Here is a 23,271-nt window from a genome sequence, read left to right as displayed (position 1 = left end):
ATACCATCCCTAACATCAGCCAAGGTGAAGGCCACTTGTTATGTACCAGCTCTGTCTGGTCTGCTTTTTGTTCCATATTTGTACTCAGTCTTAAAGTTAAGCAAACATTTGCTAAATTTGTCTCTGAATGATTGATAGTACCATTACAGAAGCAATCGAGATAGCTCACTGGAAGATTCCATGTATTTTTGTGCACAGTCTGAGACACGCACCCTGAAACAAACAAACACACACACACCGTGACAGAGTGTGTGTTGTATCTCCACAGGGAAACGTGGAGTCTGAATCCTCCTGAGGTACGGAACGCCCTCCTGCAGTATGCTGGATGGGGAGTCAAGGGCCAACAGTTGGTAAGAGACCCCACACACCTGTCTACTCACCTGTCTACACCCTCACTGTCTCACTGAAAAAGACACACATGTACTCCCATATACCTCCATTACCAATATGCTCCAGCCTTGAACATGAAACAAATGTTAGTCCAACTTTTTTAAGGCCTGCCAAAGGGAGAGTTGACAGACACCGTGATACACACCTCTATGCGTTCTCTTTCTACACCGCACCACTTTGGAGATGATGATGTCACAACCGTCGCTACGGTTAAAGCAGGAAGCGGTCATTGTTGTTATTGAGTCGAAGGAGATAGGTTTTTCTAAAAATAGAAGTGTATCTCCTTGTTGTTTTCCCTGGTTAGTACAGTGCAGGTTCTCATTCACCTCACAAGAGCACTTTAGATTGGAGGGCTACTTACAGAACAACAGTAATGGGCTGTATTCCCTTGTGTTTCTCCACCGACTATTACCTTTTACTGCAACTCTGTTGGTTGTTACCTTAGAGCTCTAATCATATAATTTGCCTAAATTAGTCTACTGACAAATTTAAAAGGGAAAAATATAAACATTTCAAGCTAGTAAAGTATGAGATCTTGCCTACCAAGGGAGAAAGCAGTCACATTTGCATATGGTTATAGATGACCTGATTGGTTTCTTTTTGTTTTCATGTCTACAGTAGCTGGGTGTTTGGTTTATTGAAGAGCTGTGAACTGTCTGAGCGGATGTTTTTTCTCTCAGCTTGATCCAATGATACCAGGGTCGTTCCTCCAATTCGGTGCCTTTTGAAAAGTGTAACTTGGTCCCACATTTTTTTTTTCACCTAATTTTAGCATTCTGTCATAAAGAGCACAATTTTCAACTTCATTAAAAACGAGTTCTTCCAAAAAATGTAATACTATAGTAAGTACCTGTTAGTGTAGGTGCCAAATAAAGTAACAGGGTTGACCATAACAGGGTTGACCATAACAGGGTTGACACCATAACAGGGTTGACTGTAACGGTTGACGATTTCATCTTAAATCTGCCATAAATCGCCATTTAACAGGTAGAATGGAAGCTTGTTTTGTGCAACAGGGAGTGGAAATTACTGGAAATTGTTATTTAAAACATGTGTAGCCTTTCTATCTATGGCTAACAGGGTTCACGTCTTATGCTCAACCACAAAACACCAGAAAATTTCCCCCAAAATTCGAACCAGTTCACCTGCTTTTACACTATGATTTGACTATTAGATGATCAATGTTTCATTTGATAAACACATTTTAAAAGGATTGGTTTCATCATAACAAAACGAGGGTTCGGTTCAAGTATCAGGGTTGACCTTAAAATGAGGGACAGACATAAATTAATCACAAATCACATGAAATAAATACTAATCTTCAGAAATGACTGTCAAAGAAACTTTACAATGATGGTGAAAACCTGGAGAAATATTAGGGCAAAGTGGGTTAAAATCTTCCTAGATGTCACAGAGGGTGCACATAGGAACATGTCAAAATGCTGAATTTTGGCACTTTAGCAAGTCTTTATTCATACAAAAAAATTGGATTTATTGAATTCTCCATAGGGTCTTTATTAAAGGGCACTTCATTTAGTATAACAGGCTTTTAAAAGTTGATATTGGTGCACAATTACTACTTAAAATATCAAAGAGACACAAAAGTCACCCAACAGTTATTGACCCACCAGTTATTGACCCACCAGTTATTGACCCACCAGTTATTCTTCTCCCGTTTATGGATGTAATGATTTTGCATAATAAAAACTGTCAGAATGGTCAGAATCATCCATTATACAGAATTACATCAAAACATGTGTATGTATGCCTGACTTGAGTGTAGTTTTGGCCCAGTGTGTATGTGTGTGTGTTTGTGTGTGTGTGTGTGTTTAACTATTCTTAAGGGGGCCAAAAAAATATATAAACTGGGGACATTTTGTTAGTCCCCATGAGGTCAAATGCTATTTCTAGGGGGTTTAGGGTGAAAGTTAGAATTAGTGTTAGAATTACGTTAAGGGTTAGGATCTAGGGATAGTTTTAGGGTTAGGAGCTAGGGTTAGGATTAGGATTAGGGTTAAGGTTAGGTTTTTGGGTTAAGGTTAGGGTAAGAGTACTGGTAAGGGGTTAGGGAAAATAGGATTTTGAACGGGACTGAATTGTGTGTCCCCACAAGGTTAGCTGTACAAGAGTGTGTGTGTGTGTGTGTGTGTGTGCACTGGAGCATCGTGTGTGATCTGTGGAACCAGGAGACACAGAAGCACCCTACTGTGATCATTAAGCCATGGGCAATTACTCTATCATGACAGAGCAATCAACTAGCTGGGTCCACACACAAACAAACACACAAACATACTGTACACACAGGAAGGCTTTCACATGCTCCACAGGTTTCTTTTGATGGTTCTACTTTCATCTCTTTTTACCTTTTTTTATCTTCTCTACTTTCATATTTTTTTTATTTTTGTTTCTATCTTTGTTCCCGATCTTTTTCTTTTCATCTTATCCCTCATTGATATAATGAATGGTAACTGATTGAATGGGTCATAAAGTCAAGAGATACATTTCACCTTCAAGCTGGAAAATGTCCCTTTTTAATACCCCGTCCACATCAACACTTGACTTTTAAACAAATACCAAGAACATGAAAGATAATCATCATCCCCTCCCTGTGACTTAAGACAAAGGAAAAAAAACAAAGGAGTCTATCTGAGTCTGAACTGTGTACTTCAAAGACATTGTTTCCCTCTCCCACCAACGCATGGTAAAGCTGCAGGAGAGGAGAGTGGATTGACGGTGGATTGGTGGTGGTGCCACACACCCAGCAGTAGTCTCTTCTTAAAGGAGAAGTTTTATTTTTTACATCCAAATCCCAATTTTGATGGAAATGGCATGTTACAGACACCTTTTTTTGTGATTTCACTTTTTGGGAAGGATCTTACCCCAAACAGCAAATCACTTCCTCATCCTCGTTGTGTATGGGGGCCCTGAAAAAACATGAACAAAGGCTCCATAAACTCACAAACAAGTCCTTTTAGAAACGGTCTTTAGATGTTGTACACATGAAATTGTCATTCCAAACTTTATCCGCAACGTTATATTCCTTTTTGTGTGACTGGATGCGTCTCAATCCACCACATCCGCCTAAGTCACACTTCCGCGTCTGTGGTGAAAGGTGACAGAGCTAGAGCGGTGTTTGTCAGACCATGAGAAATTCCGAAAATCAGTCTTCTCACAAAATCGGTTTGGCCTACAGACTATTATTATTATTATTACCCCTCTATGGAAAGATGAGACTCTCCCGTACAATACATGTCGGTTGTCTTGCCCTAGGAAGCCACAGGCATCACAAGACTGTATCAGTTGGAAAAACAATGAATGGAAGTACAGTATATATGGAGACTGTTGGTACCAAAAATAAGAGGTTAAATACATGTAGAAAATGATTACAAAAATGTTTCCCTATCTTTTCTCTCAGATATAGGACAGACACTTCAGAACATGTCCGTAAGATGTTTTTTTAAGACTATCTGTTATTCAATCTGTTATTCAATGCGTTTGTATGGGCTAATAGCAGTAATCCCCCCCCCCCCCCCATCAAATAGTTTTTTTTATGTATTTTTTGATACCGCAAGGGGTCTTAAAATTCCAAATCAAATGGCGAAATGATCCTTGGTATGACCTTCTTAAAACAATTCCATATATTGTAGCTTAGTAGAATCCCCCCACCCTCCCACAGCTTAGACAGGGCTTAGACTCTTATGGGGCTCTTCTGTGCATGGTGTGTGAGTGGAGATGTCTACAGGCTGGAGGATGAATGTTCTTTTTAGGACTGAGTGAATGTCACACTGTGATGAAGATTACCCAGGAGGAGTGTCAGTAAAAGTGGTTTTTATTGTGTGGAAAGGTACAATCTAGTAATTACAAGGCAACCATAGTGTCAAGCTGAGAAGGCCGCATTTGAAACACGTCAAGAGGCAAATGCAAAATCCCTGAAATGCACAAAACTGTTATTTTGGAGGTACCATACCCAGCATCATGTCCTTTCTTTCCCCAGATCTTTATCTTTGAGAACAACATCTACTACAGAGCGACAGTGGAGAGCAGAACCATTCGCCTGGTGTCCACAGGGAAGGAGGAAGTCGTCTTCAACGGCCTGAGTGACTGGCTGTATGAGGGTAGGAGAACTACAAATACACCTTCACTACTGCATACAGCTGAGCTATTCTAACAGAACTACAAATACCAGCAGGACAGAGAAGGCTTGTTAGTTACACCCCAGGATTGCAGCAGTATCAAAACATAGGGCATGGAATCACAAAGAAACTCCACCTTTTCTGTACAATGTTTTAAAAGAATAAGCAAGCCACTATAATCCTAACAAAAAATAGAGACAATTTTATTGTAGTTTTTTAAGATTAGTTTTCCCCTCTCCTCAGAGACAAAGGCTATCTATGGCTAGTGTTTGTAAGTAATAACATAAAGAGAAACATCTGGTTGTATTTCACTGTCTCCCTGTTCCCAGAGCTCTTCACACTTGTCTCTGTGTCTCTGTGTTTAGGCAATGTTCATTAATTCATGTCTACATCGCTGCAATCTCACTCTGCAACTGGTTGCCATCTACACTACTACTGTACCGCCATTTGTAATGTGGTCATTTGTAATGTGGCCATTTGTAATGTGGTCATTTGTAATGTGGTCATTTGTGATGTGGTCATTTGTGATGTGGTCATTTGTAATGTGGTCATTTGTGATGTGGTCATTTGTGATGTGGCCATTTGTAATGTGGTCATTTGTAATGTGGTCATTTGTGATGTGGTCATTTGTAATGTGGTCATTTGTGATGTGGTCATTTGTAATGTGGTCATTTGTGATGTGGTCATTTGTAATGTGGTCATTTGTGATGTGGTCATTTGTAATGTGGTCATTTGTAATGTGGTCATTTGTGATGTGGTCATTTGTGATGTGGTCATTTGTGATGTGGTCATTTGTAATGTGGTCATTTGTGATGTGGTCATTTGTAATGTGGTCATTTGTGATGTGGTCATTTGTGATGTGGTCATTTGTGATGTGGTCATTTGTAATGTGGTCATTTGTGATGTGGTCATTTGTAATGTGGTCATTTGTAATGTGGTCATTTGTGATGTGGTCATTTGTAATGTGGTCATTTGTGATGTGGTCATTTGTAATGTGGTCATTTGTAATGTGGTCATTTGTGATGTGGTCATTTGTGATGTGGTCATTTGTGATGTGGTCATTTGTAATGTGGTCATTTGTAATGTGGTCATTTGTGATGTGGCCATTTGTAATGTGGCCATTTGTAATGTGGCCATTTGTAATGTGGTCATTTGTGATGTGGTCATTTGAGATGTGGTCATTTGTAATGTGGTCATTTTTAATGTGGTCATTTGTGATGTGGTCATTTGTAATGTGGTCATTAGTAATGTGGTCAATTGTAATGTGGTCATTTGTAATGTGGTCATTTGTAATGTGGTCATTTGTGATGTGGTCATTTGTAATGTGGTCATTTGTGATGTGGTCATTTGTAATGTGGTCATTTGTGATGTGGTCATTTGTGATGTGGTCATTTGTGATGTGGTCATTTGTAATGTGGTCATTTGTAATGTGGTCATTTGTGATGTGGTCATTTGTAATGTGGTCATTTGTGATGTGGTCATTTGTGATGTGGTCATTTGTAATGTGGTCATTTGTAATGTGGTCATTTGTGATGTGGTCATTTGTAATGTGGTCATTTGTGATGTGGTCATTTGTAATGTGGTCATTTGTGATGTGGTCATTTGTGATGTGGTCATTTGTGATGTGGTCATTTGTGATGTGGTCATTTGTAATGTGGTCATTTGTGATGTGGTCATTTGTAATGTGGTCATTTCTAATGTGGTCATTTGTGATGTGGTCATTTGTAATGTGGTCATTTGTAATGTGGTCATTTGTGATGTGGTCATTTGTGATGTGGTCATTTGTAATGTGGTCATTTGTAATGTGGTCATTTGTGATGTGGTCATTTGTGATGTGGTCATTTGTAATGTGGTAATTTGTGATGTGGTCATTTGTAATGTGGTCATTTGTAATGTGGTCATTTGTGATGTGGTCATTTGTGATGTGGTCATTTGTAATGTGGTCATTTGTGATGTGGTCATTTGGAAAATGTTCTGCTCAATACGGTATTAATTTCTCCATTTATTTATTTACATTTTTTCCTCATTGATTTGTTTTGTTGGATGATGGTTTTACTTTCAATGTCGCCCCTTATATTACTACATGGGATTGATATTTTTTTATAGTGTTTTGACTGAGTTTTATAATAGCAGCCTTAGGCTCAAGGTGACTCTCTAGCAGTCACTGTAGTTCAACCACAGGGCATTCTGGATCCCAAATCCGTGTTTTGAGTGGAGTATAAACCCATTATAACACACTTATATCCCCATCGGCCACTCTGGCACTATGTACGCCTACAGTAGCTGTTTTTGATAGTGTGCAGCTGGAAACCTTTCACAAGACTGGTATACAGTATCAAGCAGGATTAGCCATCAACTGTGTAATTAATGGTTACTGACTAAGCTCTCATAAAACATATTGGCTTTCATATTTGATTAGATTTCTAGATTGTAAACCCACAGTTAAGCTTACCTAATGCTATAATCCATTGTGTCAACCTAAGAGCGATATTAGATATACATTTTATTTATAGTGCGAATAGACAGCCACGTAGTTGCATAATATTTGTCTGCACTAGGTTTATGGAATGACTCCTGAACTGCAGGACCTGATCTCAGAGCAGCATCATCAGACCGGTGTGAGTGTGCGTGCATGTGTGGCTGTCTGTACGGAATGGGTGTGCCCCTCTCCCTATCTTATCAGAGCAGAATGCTTGGTGTGAGGGTGATATAGTAGTGAGACAGGATAGGATTGTCATGCAGAGCAGAGAGAGTGCCACACAAAGCCGACAGCACTAGACAGCGCAGGATGTGGATCTCGTCACAACACCCCCAGCGCTGATTTATCACTGTAGTGACAGGAAATGAGAAGTTGTCTGTATGTCTATGGGGTTATGTAATGCAATAGGAAGGGTGTTATTGAGTGGTGATGATGTGGCGACGTGTGCAGTGGATTGGAGCAACACTTCCTTTGATGGAGAATTCCGACCCGAGTTATGGACGTAATTCCCTTTTTATGCACTTTTCTCTCTATTTGTATTCTGACTAATGTTAACCAGACATGGAAGCAAACTGAAAATCATATCAACATGACATGAATTGCGGCCCCTTTTCCACAGTGAAGTAGGCTATAAATACCTGTGCCGTTATTCAGAATATTTATTGTGTGCCCTCATAACTTGCTTAGATGAAATTTGGAGACCCAAGCTATAGGCTTCTGTAGGGCCGAACCTGCCGAGTTGATGTATAGGCTTTAGAATGTTTTAATTATATGCCTGGGATTTTCAAATTTTTATTTTACAGTTTGGTTCATGTTAAATATTAGCCACTATCGGGAGCCACCATCAGTAATACCCACATACGTTTATAACTGTCACGGGTGTCGTAGGGATTTGACCAAAATGCAGCGGGAATGTGTATACTCATCTTCTTTTATTAGGTAGAAAGAAGGAAAACCAAAACAAAACACACGTATACAAAAACAACGACGATAAACAGTCCTGTAAGGCTTACAGCTATACAAGGAACAACTACCCACAAAATCCCATAGAAAAAACACCCCTACTAAATTGGACCTTCAATTAGAGGCAACGAGGAACATCTGCTTCCAATTGAAGATCAACCCAACAAACACCACATAGAAATAGACATACTAGAACTAACATAGAAATAGACTAACAAGAACATAACCTAACAAACCCCGAAACACTCTAAACAAACACCCCTCTTAAAACAGAACATAGCCCAACAAACCCCGAAACACTCTAAACAAACACCCCTCTTAAAACAGAACATAGCCCAACAAACCCCGAAACACTCTAAACAAACACACCCCTGCCATGTCCTGACCAAACTACAATAACAAATAACCCCTTATACTGGTCAGGACGTGACAATAACTGTCACTTTAGTGTTAGTTTCCTTACATTTTGCATCATTCCATTAGCCAGCAGCACACCACCCTGCATCCCACTGCTGGTTTGCCTCTGAAGCTAAGCAGGGTTGGCTTTGGTTGGTCCCTGGATTGGAGAATAGATGCTGCTGGAAGTGGTGTTGGAGGGCCAGTAGGAGACAACCTTTCCTCTGGTCTAAAATAAATGATCCCGGTGCAGTTATTGAGGACATTGCACTGTGTAGGGTGTTGTCTTTTGGACGGGACGTTAAACGGGTGTCCTGAGTCTCAGTGGTCAATAAAGATCCCATGGCACTCGTCTTAAGAGTAGTAATGTTCTGGCTAAATTCCCAATCTGGCCACTTAATCATCCCCAGCTTCCAATTGGCTCATTCATCTCCCCTGAAACTATTCCCCAGGTTGTTGCTGTAAATGAGAATGTGTTCTCAGTCAACTTACCTAGTAAAATAAAAAAAATATTAAAACATTGTTAGTTTAACTTTCCTCTGTCACGTTTGTGTGGTTGTTCCTCAGGATCGCAAGCAATAGTGGATCATATTAGGCTAACGTATTACAAGTTGTGCAATAATTTGGGACTATTTGGATCATTATGGAACACAGACCATACGTAGCAGTTTAAACCTGGAGCCTGCCGCACGGTTCACAACGGCTGGACCGTACATTGTCATCACAGTTCCATGATTAGTGAGGTTGATTAGGGGAGATTTATAGGACTACTGTTCAACCCCTATTGTACACTTTTCTCACCTTCCAGTATTTCATGGATTGAACAATTGAATATGGCAACTTTAAGGATGAATCAAACCACTGCATTTTTGATTCACCAATATGTTTAGTGTGTAAAGGCTCTCCAAACCGTTTAAAAAAATATATATTCATAAATACTTTCTTAACCCTAAATAATATGCAAGATCAGAGTATTTTTTTAATCTACCAATTGGTACTGAAAAGGAGACGAATATGTGTGTATTTAGACCTACATGCCTTTCTTTAATTGATCCCTAATATTCTGAACCGTTTTCTCCGTATATTCTAGTGAGTCTGTCGAGAAAAATTGTAACTAAAGGTAAACCAAATTGGCTTTAGATAGGTTGGCTTTAGATAAATGTAAAGGGATTGCTTTAGATAAATGTACTGTAAAACCTATTGAATGAAAACTCCAGGACAAAATATATTCGCCAGCAAATGGGAGGGTTCCAGCGGTTGAATTACATTTATTCAGCATGCACAAGGGAACCACGCCTGCAAAGCTCATTACGCACCTGTATAAGTTAAGTTTGAATACCAACTACTGAAAAGTGCGTAGGAAAGGTGTGCGTAGGAAGGTGTACATTTCCTAAGTCTGAATCAGGCCCATTATGCATATTGCTGTATTTTTACATGCAGTACATAAGCACTTCAGTCATGTTGTGTGAAATAACCACCACAGAGAGATGCCTCAGGTGTTACTGCATCTCTGGGAGGTAGATTAGGGTTGTGGGTGGAGCTGGAGCTAGGATTAGGGTTGTGGCTGGAGTTGGAGCTAGGATTAGGGTTGTGGCTGGAGTTGGAGCTAGGATTAGGGTTGTGGCTGGAGTTGGAACTAGGATTAGGTTTCTGGCTGGAGTTGGAGCTAGGATTAGGGTTGTGGCTGGAGTTGGAGCTAGGATTAGGTTTCTGGCTGGAGTTGGAGCTAGGATTAGGTTTCTGGCTGGAGTTGGAGTTAGAGTTAGGGTTGTGGCTGGAGCTAGTTCTAGGGTTAGTGCTGTGGCTGGAGCTAGTTCTAGGGTTAGGGTTGTGGCTGGAGCTAGTTCTAGGGTTGGGTTTGTGGCTGGAGCTAGTTCTAGAGTTAGGGTTGTGGCTGGAGCTAGTTCTAGGGTTAGGGTTGTGGCTGGAGATAGTTCTAGGGTTAGCATTGTGGCTGGAGCTGGAGCTAGGGTTAGCATTGTGGCTGGTGCTAGTTCTAGGGTTAGTGCTGTGGCTGGAGCTAGTTCTAGGGTTAGTGCTGTGGCTGGAGCTGGAGCTAGGGTTAGCATTGTGGCTGGAGCTAGTTCTAGGGTTAGTGCTGTGGCTGGAGCTGGAGCTAGGGTTAGCATTGTGGCTGGTGCTGTGAAATAATCTGTCTGTAAACAATTGTTGGAAAAAATACTTGTGTCATGCACAAAGTAGATGTCCTAACCGACTTGCCAAAACTATAGTTTGTTAACAAGAAATGTGTGGAATGGTTGAAAAACGAGTTTTAATGACTCCAACCTAAGTGTATGTAAACTTCCGACTTCAACTGTACATGTAATAGTGCCAGACATGCACACAAACATATACAGTTGGCATTGCTGTTATGATTTGAGTTGTCCTTGATGTCCTTTGTTTTCATTTCTTTTTTATTGTTTGCTGTTTTCTTGTCTCTTTTTTCTCTTTAGTTCATTCTCTTGGTTGTTGGTGCATTGGGGGGTTCTTGGGTATGGGGAATGGAATTAATTGTATTTTTTATTTGTATTTTTCTTCTGGCGGGGACTGTGGGAGGGGTCTCGAATGGTTGAGGGACAGCTGTTTCACCCCCTACTGTGTATTCCATATTCAAATTCTGCTTCCTATGGGGTGTGGCCAATTCAAATTCAAATCAAATTAAATAATTTTATTGGGATTAAAGAGCAAGTCACAACGCATTCCCTGCCATTCATACCCTGGTATGATCCATCATACATATGGTCTTTTATACAGCAGTCTCTTCTATGCAGCAATAGAAATTGTTGTATGTCTGCTGTCATACTGTACTGAACATTGTGTTGACCACTGTTCTTGAAAGCAGTCAATGAGTTATTTCATCATCCGTATCTCATTCTTAGAGAGGGGAACGATGACTCGACATGGTTGTTCAATGTCCAATATACCCATCAATCACCACTCTCCCACTCACAATCTCTGTATGCTGGTCTTCATCATCCTTTGTAGACCATCCTCATTTTCTGTCAACTGAATCAGAGAACCCACAGCCAAGGTCTTTGGAGTTGAGTCATTATTGTGTTTGTCTCAGGGAATGGTTGCTGCCTGTTTGAGCTATTTTTCTAATAGGAAACCTTCCTGGGAGGTCTATGTTGCCACCTGGTGGGCAATGGTGGATTATATTTTACTCTGTCCATTCATTTACGTAATTACTTCCCTTGTCCTTTTCGTGACCTCTGTTTTCAAATGACCTTTTGACATGCGCTCTTCACACCTGATGAATGATAAAGACATATGTTGACCCACAACATAATCTGATATTCTATCTGTCTGTATCGTTCTGGAACACTCCAACACGTCCTACTTAGCTATGAGTAATGGACCTCTCTCCTCCAGTACAGTAAATGGGTGCCATAAATCAGATATAAGCCACAGCACATCTACTACATCAGCATCTGTTTACACAGTGTTATGTATTCGATATATTTTATCAGCACACACAGCTAATGAAGTTACTTCAGGATAGGATGACATGTACAGTTCAGTGTATCAGTAAACAACAAGACTATTAGCTTTACTATTAACCAGTCCCTCCAGGATTTTGCCAGATTTCTTTGTGATTTCTGTGGCCAAGAATTCTTGATTTTGCATCATTTTTTCTGAAATTCTGCAAAACATTTTGCAATGTTTTTTTTTCACGTTAATTTCAAAAGTGACTCCAAAATGATACAATACATTATTTACCACTGATTTCTATTGGGCACAATATAATCTGAAACACAACCGAAACAAACAGCCAATGCGTCCAACCAATTTGTATATTCACAAGCTTGATGGAATCATTGTGTGCTATGAATATGGAACCAAATACTTAACGTTTTATTACTTGAATACACATAAGTGAATTTGTCACGATACTTTTGGTGCCCTAAAATGGGCGGACTACGCACAAAAGGTGCTGTAATTTCTAACCGGTTCACCCGATATGTTAGAGTTTTGGGCCAGTAACCGAAAGTTTGCTAGAATGAATCCCCGAGCTGACAGGGTAAAAATCTGATGTTCTGCCCCTGAGCAAGGCTGTCAACCCACTGTTCCCAGGGTGCCGAAGACATGGATGTCAATTAAGGCAGCCCCCCGCACCTCTCTGATTCAAAGGGGTTGGGTTAAATGCGGAAGGCACATTTCAGTTGAATGCATTCATTTGTACAACTGACTAGGTAACAACCTTTCCTTTATGGATGAAAATAACCTCAAATGAAAGCTGACAGTCTGCACTTTAACCTCATAGTCATTGTTTAATTTCAAATCCAAACTTTTGAAGTATAGAGTCAAAAGAAGAAAAAATGCTTCACTGTCCCAATAATTACAGAGGGCAGATTTTCTTGAATGATAAATGGACATTGTTTGTGATACAGTAGTTTATTGTTTATGGGCGTGTATGCTGTTACAGAGGAGATACTGCAGACCCACATAGCCCATTGGTGGTCTCCAGACGGTCTCAGACTGGCCTATGCCACCATCAACGACACCCTGGTGCCCAAGATGGAGGTCCCCGTCTTCACTGGCGCCCTGTATCCAACAGGGCTGAAGTATCACTACCCTAAGGTACAGTAGGTCCTAGATACAGTCTCTTCTATATTCTCGGTCCTTTCTGCTCTACACCGCCTTGACTTTTCTGGGTTAGTGGTATTGAATGAGTACATAGTGTTGTTGTGCAGAACGTCCAGAAAAGGGATAAACTCTTATAGAGTTGTATGGATCTGACAGTCGACTTCACACAGACAGAAATTGTCAATATAGACACTGTATAACCCACAGAATGATATGATCTCTGGCATAAGCTGTCTCTGCCCCTGCAGGCTGGGGAGGACAACCCTGTAGTACACCTGTCTGTGGTGAGTCTGAACGGACCCCTTCACACGGTGGAGATGAAGAAGCCAGACGACCCCAGGATAGGGTGAGGGTCTCACTGACCGACTAACACTGTGACACAAGGTTAAAGGTCATATTTACTACCCCGTAGGGAATAGCAGAGATGCAAACTTGTCACCTTTCAGGTAATCCTGCAGAGAAAAATTGTAAGTAAGTTGTAACACATTCCATTCTTTCTTTTAGAAGAGAATATTACATCACAATGGTAAAGTGGGCCACCAGCACCAAGCTGGCAGTCAACTGGCTGAACAGAGCCCAGAACAACTCCATACTGACACTGTGTGAGGCCACCACAGGAGTCTGCACCAAGGTGAAACACGCGCACGCACACACCGCCACCCTCTCTTACATTAGCCCTACTTCTTTCTTGCCTCCTCAGTCACAATCCAAGTTGTCCTTACTTTCCGTCCTCACCATTCAAATACAATACTGTAGTATGTAACTTAAGCAAAAGCACTGTGGACATGCATGCAGTATTCATTTTGTAATCGCCATGTTATTTTTCCAGAAACATGAGGATGAAAGTGAGGGCTGGCTACACAGACAGGTAAGTGATAAGAACACTAAAAGCATCACATGTATCACAACACACATTTGAAAAAAAACGATCCAGTGAAATACATACATTACAGGAGGAGGGGGTAGGAAGGACAGAAGTGCAGTTTAACAGTTTAGCTGTCTCAATATACTCACTCACTCACTCACTCACTCACACCCACCTACTTCTTTCTCTTCCTGTTGCAGAACGAAGAGCCACTCTTCTCCCATGACGGATACAAGTTCTTCTTCACCAGAGCTATTCCTCAGGGTGGAAGGGGAAAGTTCTTCCATATCTCCATGTCCACCTCCCAGGTAAAACACCTCAGTTTGTTCTCTTCTCTTAAACTGTAGCTGGATTATAGAGCAGCGCACTGGACAGCCCACAATGCACCTTTTAAAAGCATTTCCCCCGACGTCTGCGGAGAACGCGCTCATGGTAAACGCAGCGCAAGTCAAGTTCAATGCGCTGCCCTATAATGTACCTTGGATTGAATCCCGGCCTCTGTATGCCCAACCTGGTCTGTATGAGCTGTTATATATAACCAACTCTTCTATCCAGAGTTGTAGTTGTCATGCAATGTGATGTATTGTTCCATTCCAGCCCAACACCAGCACAGACACTCTGCAGTCCCTGACATCAGGAGACTGGGACGTAACTCAGATACTGGCCTACAGCCAAGACAGGCAGCTCATGTAAGCCTCTCCGACCCATACATTACAGCAACATGACCAAATAGTACCATTATGATTTCCAAATGAACATATAATTTCCTATTGCTTATAGTTGATCAAATGTTACCATGGGTATTTGACTTACCTTGTCTTGTTCAGGTAATGGTCATTAAACTCCAAACTGATCTTCATGACAATGTTTTACAGATACTTTTTGAGCACAGAGGATGATCCAAAACGACGACACCTCTACAGGTATAATTACATTTGGGGATTTAGCTCTCTAATGGTTATTCTGTGTGAGATCACTATTTAGGTGTCTTTTTTAAACATCTAACAACGTATAATGCTAATAGCGTGGTTTACTGTATCTATCCTACGTCAGTGCAGACACCAATGGCCCATTCAATCGCTGCTGTCTGTCGTGTGAGTTCAAGTGTGGCTATGTGGACGGCTCCTTCAGCCACAACATGCAGTACTTCCTGCTCAACTGTAAAGGTGAGTGCTCCTGACCTTGAATACCTGAACACTAAGCAGCATATGTTGCACTTAACTGAATCAGTATATTTCTGTGATATACAAATACATTGAAGTCTTTCACTATGCTGACAGGGTTTTAGTGGGTGTTTAGTGTGAAATGTAGATTTCAAAATCTACATTGACACTAAACAAGCTCAGTCAAAATATTAAATTGATTTAGTCAATGCTGCGGCAAAAGGTTGTATTGGATGTGACATCAGTCGGCACTAACCACTGTTTCTATTTGCCAGTCAGACAACTCAAGCCCCTTGCCAGACCAAATGTGAACCGCCAGCCTGCATCCTAGTGTTCCTGCTGTGTATCAAACTACTTTAGTTGGCATAGAGCCCTATTTCCTGCCCTGCTTCCTGTGTGTCAGACAGGGTCTATCTATAGAATGAGAGTAAGGCCCATGGCCTTGTTTAAGTCTGTGTTCTCATTTCCTCTGAGAACATTCATCATCCTTATTTCTCCTACCAGTGCGGTTGTCATGACAGCTTATTTGTTTAGAGGGTCCGCTCCAGAGAGGAAAAAGAGCAACCGATTTTTCATTAATTAGTCTTGTGAGAGGGGACCAGCCCTGGTCTGTACTGACTGTCTGGAATAATAATAAGAGCTGTGTATTCATTCAGCTGCTCCCCAAGGTGCTACAGACAGACAGTGGCTTCTCAGTAATGACACATGGCTGGCTGAGAGGTGTTATTTCTAGACTTGCATTACTAAAGATGGTAATAGAAACAGAGGGTTCATTCCACCAATTCAGTGCCTTTTGAGAAATGTAAATGTATTTTTTAATTTGTATTAAAAATACATTCTGTTATAAAGAGCACATGTTCAACTTCATAAAAACAAGTTTTCCCATCTCAACAGGTTAAATAAAAAGTACTATATTAAGTATCCGGGTTGATTGTATCAGGGTTGACTGTATCATGGTTGACTGTCTCACGGTTGACTGTATCAGGGTTGACTGTATCAGGGTTGACGATTTCACCTTAAATCAGCCATAAATCCCCTTGTGACAGGGGGAACGGAAGCTTGTTATGTGCAACAGGGAGTGGAAATTAAAGCTTCATAAAAAAAAATGAATTGTTCAAACATTTGTAACCTGTCTATCTTTGCTCGACCCGCTCAGTTTTCCCCCACAAAAGACCAGAAAATGGCCAAAAAGAACCAGTTAACCGGCTTTTACACTATAGTTTGACTATTAAATGTTCAATGTTTCTTTTAAAAAACATATTTAAACAAGAGTTCAGTTCATGTAACTGGGTTGACCTTAAAATGAGGAACAGACTTAAAATAATCACTAATCTCATGAAATAAATATGAATCTTCAGAAATGACTTTGTCAAAGAAACAAAATAACTAGAGCTTTACACTGATGGTGACATCTTGGAGAAATGTTGAGGTTAAGTGGGATAAAGTCTTCTTAGAAGTAACAGAGGTTGCACAGGGGCTGCATTTTGGCAGTTTAGTAAGTCTTTAATCATATAACAAAATCAGATTTTTTGAATTCTCCATGGGGTCTTTATTAAAGGACATTTAATTTAACAGGCTTTTAAATGCAATATTGTGGCACAATTTCTTCTTAGAACACCAAACGGTACCTTCGTGGAATAACCCAGAGACATTTTTGAATGAGCTCTGATTTTAAGTGAAATGCTACAGAAAAAAAGGGTTTGAGTGTTTTGTTTGCTTCTCAATTTGAGGCCATTCATTTGAACCTCATCCTATAATAACCGACAACCTCCACCCTTTTCTCTCTCTCCCTCTCCACATGTATCCCTATCCAGGCCCTGATGTACCCAGTGTTGCCATCTACAGTACCAAAGACAAACAGAGTGAGTGTCATGAGGCCTGACCCTGGCCTGTACCATTAAGAGCACTGAAGCTGAGGGGCCTTTTATTCGGCATAGTGTCTTTTATATCACACATCATTCAATGGGACATGTGTTAGATGCTTCATGAAGCGGCCACTCAGACAGTACTGTAAGTGAACAATAAGACTGTTTCTTCCATGTCACTGCAGAGGTCCTGGACCTGGAGACTAACGAGGGAGTGAATAAGACGTACCACAGTATGCAGATGCCCAAAGTGGAGTACGAGACCATCACCATAGACGATTACAGTAGGCATCCCTCCATGGTGCACCTATTTATAGGAAACTACCAGCCAATGCCTGCTTCAGCTTCAGATGACATTATATGGGTTATTGTCTTCATAAATGCTGTTACAATGGTATTGGTTATGATTTGATATGATAATGTAATATTAAATCATTTCTGGGTAACAGTTAGGTACCTTACTGTGTGTGATTGTTTAAAATTAAAATGGTCAAAAACAAACAAAAATGAAGGAACAGGGTTGGAGAGCTCATGGCATACAGAGTTTCGGCAGAATATCACCTGTCGCGCAACCTCATAGTGTGGAAATGTATACACTACCAGTCAAAAGTTTAGACACACCTACTCATTCAAGGGTTTTCTTTATTTTTGACTATTTCCTACATTGTAGAATAATAGTGTAGATGTCAAAACTATGAAATAACACATATGGACTCATGTAGTAACCAAAAAAGTATTAAACAAATCTAAATATATATTATATTTTAGATTCTTCAAAGTAGCCACCTTTTGCCTTGATGACAGCTTTGCACACTCTTGGCATTCTTTTAACCAGCTTCATGAGGTAGTCACCTGGAATACTTTTCCAACAGTCTTGAAGGAGTTCCCACATATGCTGAGCACTTGTTGGCTGTTTTTCCTTCACTCTGTGGTCCAACTCATCCCAAACCATCTCAATTGGTTTGAGGTCGGGTGATTGTGGAGGCCAGGTCATCTGATGCAGCACTCCATCACTCTCCTTCTTGGTCAAATTGCCCTTACACAGCCTGGAGGTGTGTTGAGACATTGCCCTGTTGAAAAACAAATGATAGTCCCACTAAGCCCAAACCAGATGGGTTTGCGTATCGCTGCAGAATGCTGTGGTAGCCATGCTGAATTCTAAATAAATCACTGACAGTGTCACCAGCAAAGCATCCCCACACTATCACACCTCCTCCTTCATGCTTCACGGTGGGAACCACACATGCGGAGATTATCCGTTCACCTACTCTGCGTCTCACAAAGACACGGCGGTTGGAACCAAAAATCTCAAATTTGGACTCATCAGATCAAAGGACAGATTTCCACGGGTCTAATGTCCATTGCTCATGTTTCTTGGCCCAAGAAAGTATCTTCTTCTTATTGGTGTCCTTTAGTAGTGGTTTCTTTGCAGCAATTTGACTATGAAGGCCTGATTCACACAGTCTCCTCTGAACAGTTGATGTTGAGATGTGTCTGTTACTTATTTATTTGGGCTGCAATCTAAGGTGCAGTTCATTGCCGATTTATGAGGCTGGTAACTCTAATGAACTTTTCCTCTGCAGCAGAGGTAACTCTGGGCAAGCAGTACAGGAGCACCAAGTCTAGGTCCAAAAGGCTTTTTAACAGCTTCTACCCCCAAGCCGTAAGACTCCTGAACAGCTAATTAAATGGCTACCCGGACTATTTGCATTGTCCCCACCCCACCCCCCATTTTTACGCTGCTGCTACTCTCTGCATAGTCACTTTATCTCTACCTATGTACATATTACCTCAATTAGCTCGACTAACCGGTACCCCCGCACATTGACTCTGTACAGGTACACCCTGTATATAGCCTCGCTACTGTTATTTTATTGTTGCTCCTTAATTATTTGTTCTTTTTCTATTTTTCAAATGTATTTATTTAATTTTTTACTTGTTTATTTTAGTAAATACTTTAACACTTTTTTTTCTTAAAACTGTATTGTTGATTAAGGGCTTGTAAGTAAGCATTTCACTGTAAGGTCTACACCTGTTGTATTCAGCACATGTGACAGATAACATTTGTTCTTGAAATTGTCCATATTGACTGACCTTCATGTCTTAAAGTAATGATGGACTGTCGATGGACTTCTCTTTGCTTATTTGAGCTGTTCTTGCCCTAATATCGACTTGGTCTTTTACCAAATAGGGCTATCTTCTGTATACCACCCCTACCTTGTCACAACACAACTGATTGGCTCAAATGCATTAAGAAGGAAAGAAATTCCACAAATTAACTTTTAACAAGGCACCATTTTTAATTGAAATGCATTCCAGGTGACTACCTCATGAAGCTGGTTGAGAGAATGCCAAGAGTGTGCAAAGCTGTCATCAAGGAAAATGGTGGCTACTTTGAAGAATCTCAAATATAATATGTGACCGACTGGCTCAAATCGCTCTTATGTAGCAAAATTAGAAATTGTGTTTTACATTGGATAAAAGTAGAGACTCAGAGCTACAAAATGGTATATCATACACTGCATTTTTGAGGAACAATAGGAAAGTAATAAACTCACTTTTGAGAAAATGGCCTTTGAATGTTTTGGTACCTAGTGAAGAGCTCTTCTTTGTCTACACACATTTAGCATCGTTCACACCCTCTTAAGCTTTATCCCCACCCATCTCGTTTCGCTCTTGGAGCATTCAGAGCGCACACTTGACGCTCTGGCCGATGATTTGTTTACCTCTGGATAACATGAATACAGCCACGCTTTTTGCTGACGTTTACTGACACCGGCCATATTCAACGGGTGTTGTGCGTTCGTAAATTCATCAGTTATTCTGCGCTCTGGCATACTCTGACTGAATTTACGAATGCACCCGAAATGGTTACTTGCATAGTGGAGTCTGTTGTTAAGACATGTAGCTAGCTAGGTAGGTAAACCATGAACCTAGCTAGGTAAACAACGAGTAAGATCATACACGTCACGTAACGTTTGCTAGCGAGACAGCCAGCTAACGTTAGCTAGTTAAACAACAATGAAAATAGTGCCAAGTCCTGTCGTTACTACCCTGCATGAATCTGCTGGTAGTGGTAGCTAACCAACTAGGTTCAATGTTAGCTAGCTAACATTAGGCTCTAACTAGCAAAGCAAACGGCTCTGAGATATACGAATAATAACATCATACACATAACGTTTGCTAGCGAGCTTGAAACGAAACCACTTTCTGTCAAAATTTGAAATGTGTAATATCTGAAAATGTAGCTAGCTAGACTATCTTACCCGTATACATCCTCATGCATGATGGACATGTCTCCATGTCACGGATGCCATGCCATGGTTGCTCTTAGTTTTAAGGAGACGTTCGACAGGATTACCAACACAGACTGATCAGCTCAAATAGACAGAAGCCTTATATACTCAACATGTCAGCTGTGTGCTCTCCCAAATGTCTAATAAATGAGGCTTTATAAACCAAGGTTGAAGCAAAGCAGATACACTGGTTTGTATGTAAAATCACAGAGAAGAAAAAATACTTTCTAAATAATGGGCCATTTAGTTTACCAATCTGAACTCCTCTCTCGGCATGTCCAGCCCACTCATTATCTCAGCCAATCATGGTTAGTGGGAAGGTTGCTCACCTTTTCTGTGGCTTAACCAACTAGGTCCACAATTTAATTTTTTTTTCTTCGTTTTTACAGATGGCATTAACATTTGTTATGAAGGCACATGAAAGTTGACATGTTTCAGAAGGCATTTCTGCCAAAACATGCATTTAAAAAAAAAGTTTAAGTTCAAATGGCTCTCCTGTGAAGTAGTGACCCGCGACATACGCCTAGTTTCCTGAAACGAGTCACATATATATTTTGATATGTTTAACAGTTTTTTGGTTACTACATGATTCCATATGTGTTATTCCATACTTGTGATGTCTTCACTATTATTCAACAATGTAGAAAATAGTAAAAATAAAGAAAAACCCTTGAATGAGTAGGTGTGTCCAAACTTTTGACTGGTACTGTATAAAACACAGGATAATCACATTTTTGACTGCACTGGGCCTTTAAGAAGAACAACATACATAAATCATTCACTAAAAACCCTAAACCTCTACTAAATCTTGTAATAAATAATGTGGAAATTGAGCAAGTTGAGGTGACTAAACTGCTTGGAGTTACCCTGGATTGTAAACTGTCATGGTCAAAACATGTTGATACAACAGTAGCTAAGATGGGGAGAAGACTGTACATGATAAGGCGCTGCTCTACCTTCTTGACAGCACTATCAACAAGGCAGGTCCTACAGGCCCTAGTTTTGTCGCATCTGGACTACTGTTCAGTCGTGTGGTCAGGTGCCACAAAAAAGGACTTCGGAAAATTGCAATTGGTTCAGAACAGGGCAGCACGGCTGGCCCTTGGATGTACACAGAGAGCTAATATTAATAATATGCATGTCAATCTCTCCTGGCTAAAAGTGGAGGAGAGATTAAGTTCATCACTGCTTGTATTTATGAGAGGTATTGACATGTTGAATGCACCGAGCTGTCTGTTTGAACTACTGGCACACAGCTCGGACACCCATGCATACCCCACAAGACATGCCACCAGAAGTCTCTTCACAGTCCCCAAGTCCAGAACAGACTATGGAAGGCGCACAGTACTACATAGAGCCATGACTACATGGAACTCTATTCCATATCAAGTAACTCATGCAAGCAGTAAAATTACATTTAAAAAAACAGATTAATAAAAACATATGGAACAGCGGGGACAAACATCGGCACAGACACATGCATACACACACACGATAACATACGTACACACATTTGTACGGTATATACAGTATGTGGTTGTGGTGGAGTAGGGGCCTGAGGGCACACAGTCTGTGAATGTATTGTAATGTTTTTTAAATTGTATAACTGCCTTCATTTTGCTGGACCCCAGGAAGAGTAGCTGCTGCCTTGGCAACAGCTAATGGGGATCCATAATACATTCGAATACACAATCTTGTTTCTTGCAGCTCTGACAATGCAGATCCTGAAGCCAGCTGGTTTCATAGACACAGCTCACTACCCCCTACTGCTACTAGTGTAAGTATGACAATAACTACCCCCACACATGTTTTTCTAGATATAAACATACTATCTATGAATCACACCAACCCCAGTAGGGATTATATTAGAATTATAGCACATTCCGTTTTGACATTGGACTCCTGACTTTGGACCCTGTCACAGAGAGCTATAATGGGGTCATTGGTTAATCTGTTTCCCTCAGGGATGGAACACCTGGCGGACAGATGGTGACAGAGCAGTTCCGTGTGGACTGGGCCACGGTGCTGGTGAGCAGTTACAGCACCGTTGTGATCCGCTTCGATGGCCACGGGTCCGGGTTCCAGGGCACCAAGCTCCTCCACCATATCAGGAGGAAACTGGGTGTGATTGAGGAGAGGGACCAGATGAAGGCCCTCAGGTGAGAGACAGACACCTGGACACAGTAGAATCTTCCTCGAAAGTTCAAATCAATGGTCCTACTTTATGATAATATGCTAATACCATGCTAATACCATGTTACGTCTTACAGTATTTATACTATTTATACTGAACAAAAATATAAACGCAACATGTAAAGTGTTGGTCCCATGTTTCATGACCTGAAATAAAAGATCACAGAAATATCTATTCTCTCAAATGTTGGGCACAAATTTGTTTACATTCCTGTCAGTGAGCATTTCTCCTTTGCCAATAATCAAGCCACCTGACAGCTGTGGCATATCAAGATGCTCATTAAAAAGCATGATCATTACACAAATGCACCTTGTGCTGGGGACAATAAAAGGCCACTCTAAAATGTGCCGTTTTGTCACACAACACAATACCACAGATGTCTCAAGTTGAGGGAGCGTGCAATTGGTATGCTGACATAAGGAATGTCCACCAGAGTTGTTGCCTCCAATGTCATTTTTGAGAATTTGGCAGCATGTCCAACTGGCCTCACAACCGCAGACCACATGTAACCACGCCAGCCCAGGACCTCCACATCTGGCTTCTTCACCTGCGGAATTGTCTGAGGCGAGGGGGGTTATTTCTGTCTGTAATAAAATACTATTTATGTCTGTAATAAAGCACTTTTGTAGGGAAAAACTCAAATCGGATTGGCTGGACCTGGCTCCCAAGTGGGTGGGCTGTAACTCAGTAAAACATTTTAAATTGTTGCATGTTGCATTTATATTTTTGTTCAATATATATGCAGGTACAGTTTAATTATAGTGGGAAAAAATGATTATGTTTTTGTTTCAGGACGTTCGTTACTGGGTTGTTGGAAATGTAATATCTATTTTTGACATTCCAACCAAAGCATTGATTGTTTTTTTCTTCTTTATTCCAGACTGATATCCAATGAAATGTACATCGACAAAAGTCGAATTGGAGTATATGGAAAGGTAAG

At 40.7% G+C, this 23,271-nt stretch overlaps 1 protein-coding gene across 1 annotated transcript in view; it reads left to right on the top strand.

The window, feature by feature from the left end:
* Positions 1 to 23,271, top strand: part of LOC106599258 (A-type potassium channel modulatory protein DPP6) — a 129,943-nt gene that overhangs the window by 102,269 nt on the left and 4,403 nt on the right. The window contains exons 7-21 of the mRNA XM_014190396.3: positions 269 to 350; positions 4,385 to 4,505; positions 12,788 to 12,942; positions 13,197 to 13,294; positions 13,453 to 13,579; positions 13,778 to 13,816; positions 14,014 to 14,121; positions 14,411 to 14,502; positions 14,689 to 14,736; positions 14,867 to 14,979; positions 16,791 to 16,838; positions 17,027 to 17,125; positions 21,845 to 21,914; positions 22,102 to 22,296; positions 23,212 to 23,266. Coding sequence (XP_014045871.2) covers positions 269 to 350; positions 4,385 to 4,505; positions 12,788 to 12,942; positions 13,197 to 13,294; positions 13,453 to 13,579; positions 13,778 to 13,816; positions 14,014 to 14,121; positions 14,411 to 14,502; positions 14,689 to 14,736; positions 14,867 to 14,979; positions 16,791 to 16,838; positions 17,027 to 17,125; positions 21,845 to 21,914; positions 22,102 to 22,296; positions 23,212 to 23,266 — 1,450 coding nt within the window. The remainder of the gene's footprint in view (positions 1 to 268; positions 351 to 4,384; positions 4,506 to 12,787; positions 12,943 to 13,196; positions 13,295 to 13,452; positions 13,580 to 13,777; positions 13,817 to 14,013; positions 14,122 to 14,410; positions 14,503 to 14,688; positions 14,737 to 14,866; positions 14,980 to 16,790; positions 16,839 to 17,026; positions 17,126 to 21,844; positions 21,915 to 22,101; positions 22,297 to 23,211; positions 23,267 to 23,271) is intronic.

Source organism: Salmo salar, chromosome 03, assembly GCF_965601325.2.
Source record: "Salmo salar chromosome 03, fSalSal1, whole genome shotgun sequence".
NCBI lineage: Eukaryota > Metazoa > Chordata > Actinopteri > Salmoniformes > Salmonidae > Salmo > Salmo salar.
The sequence above is the reverse complement of the archived record's forward strand: the minus strand, read 5'-3'. Positions and strand labels throughout refer to the sequence as shown.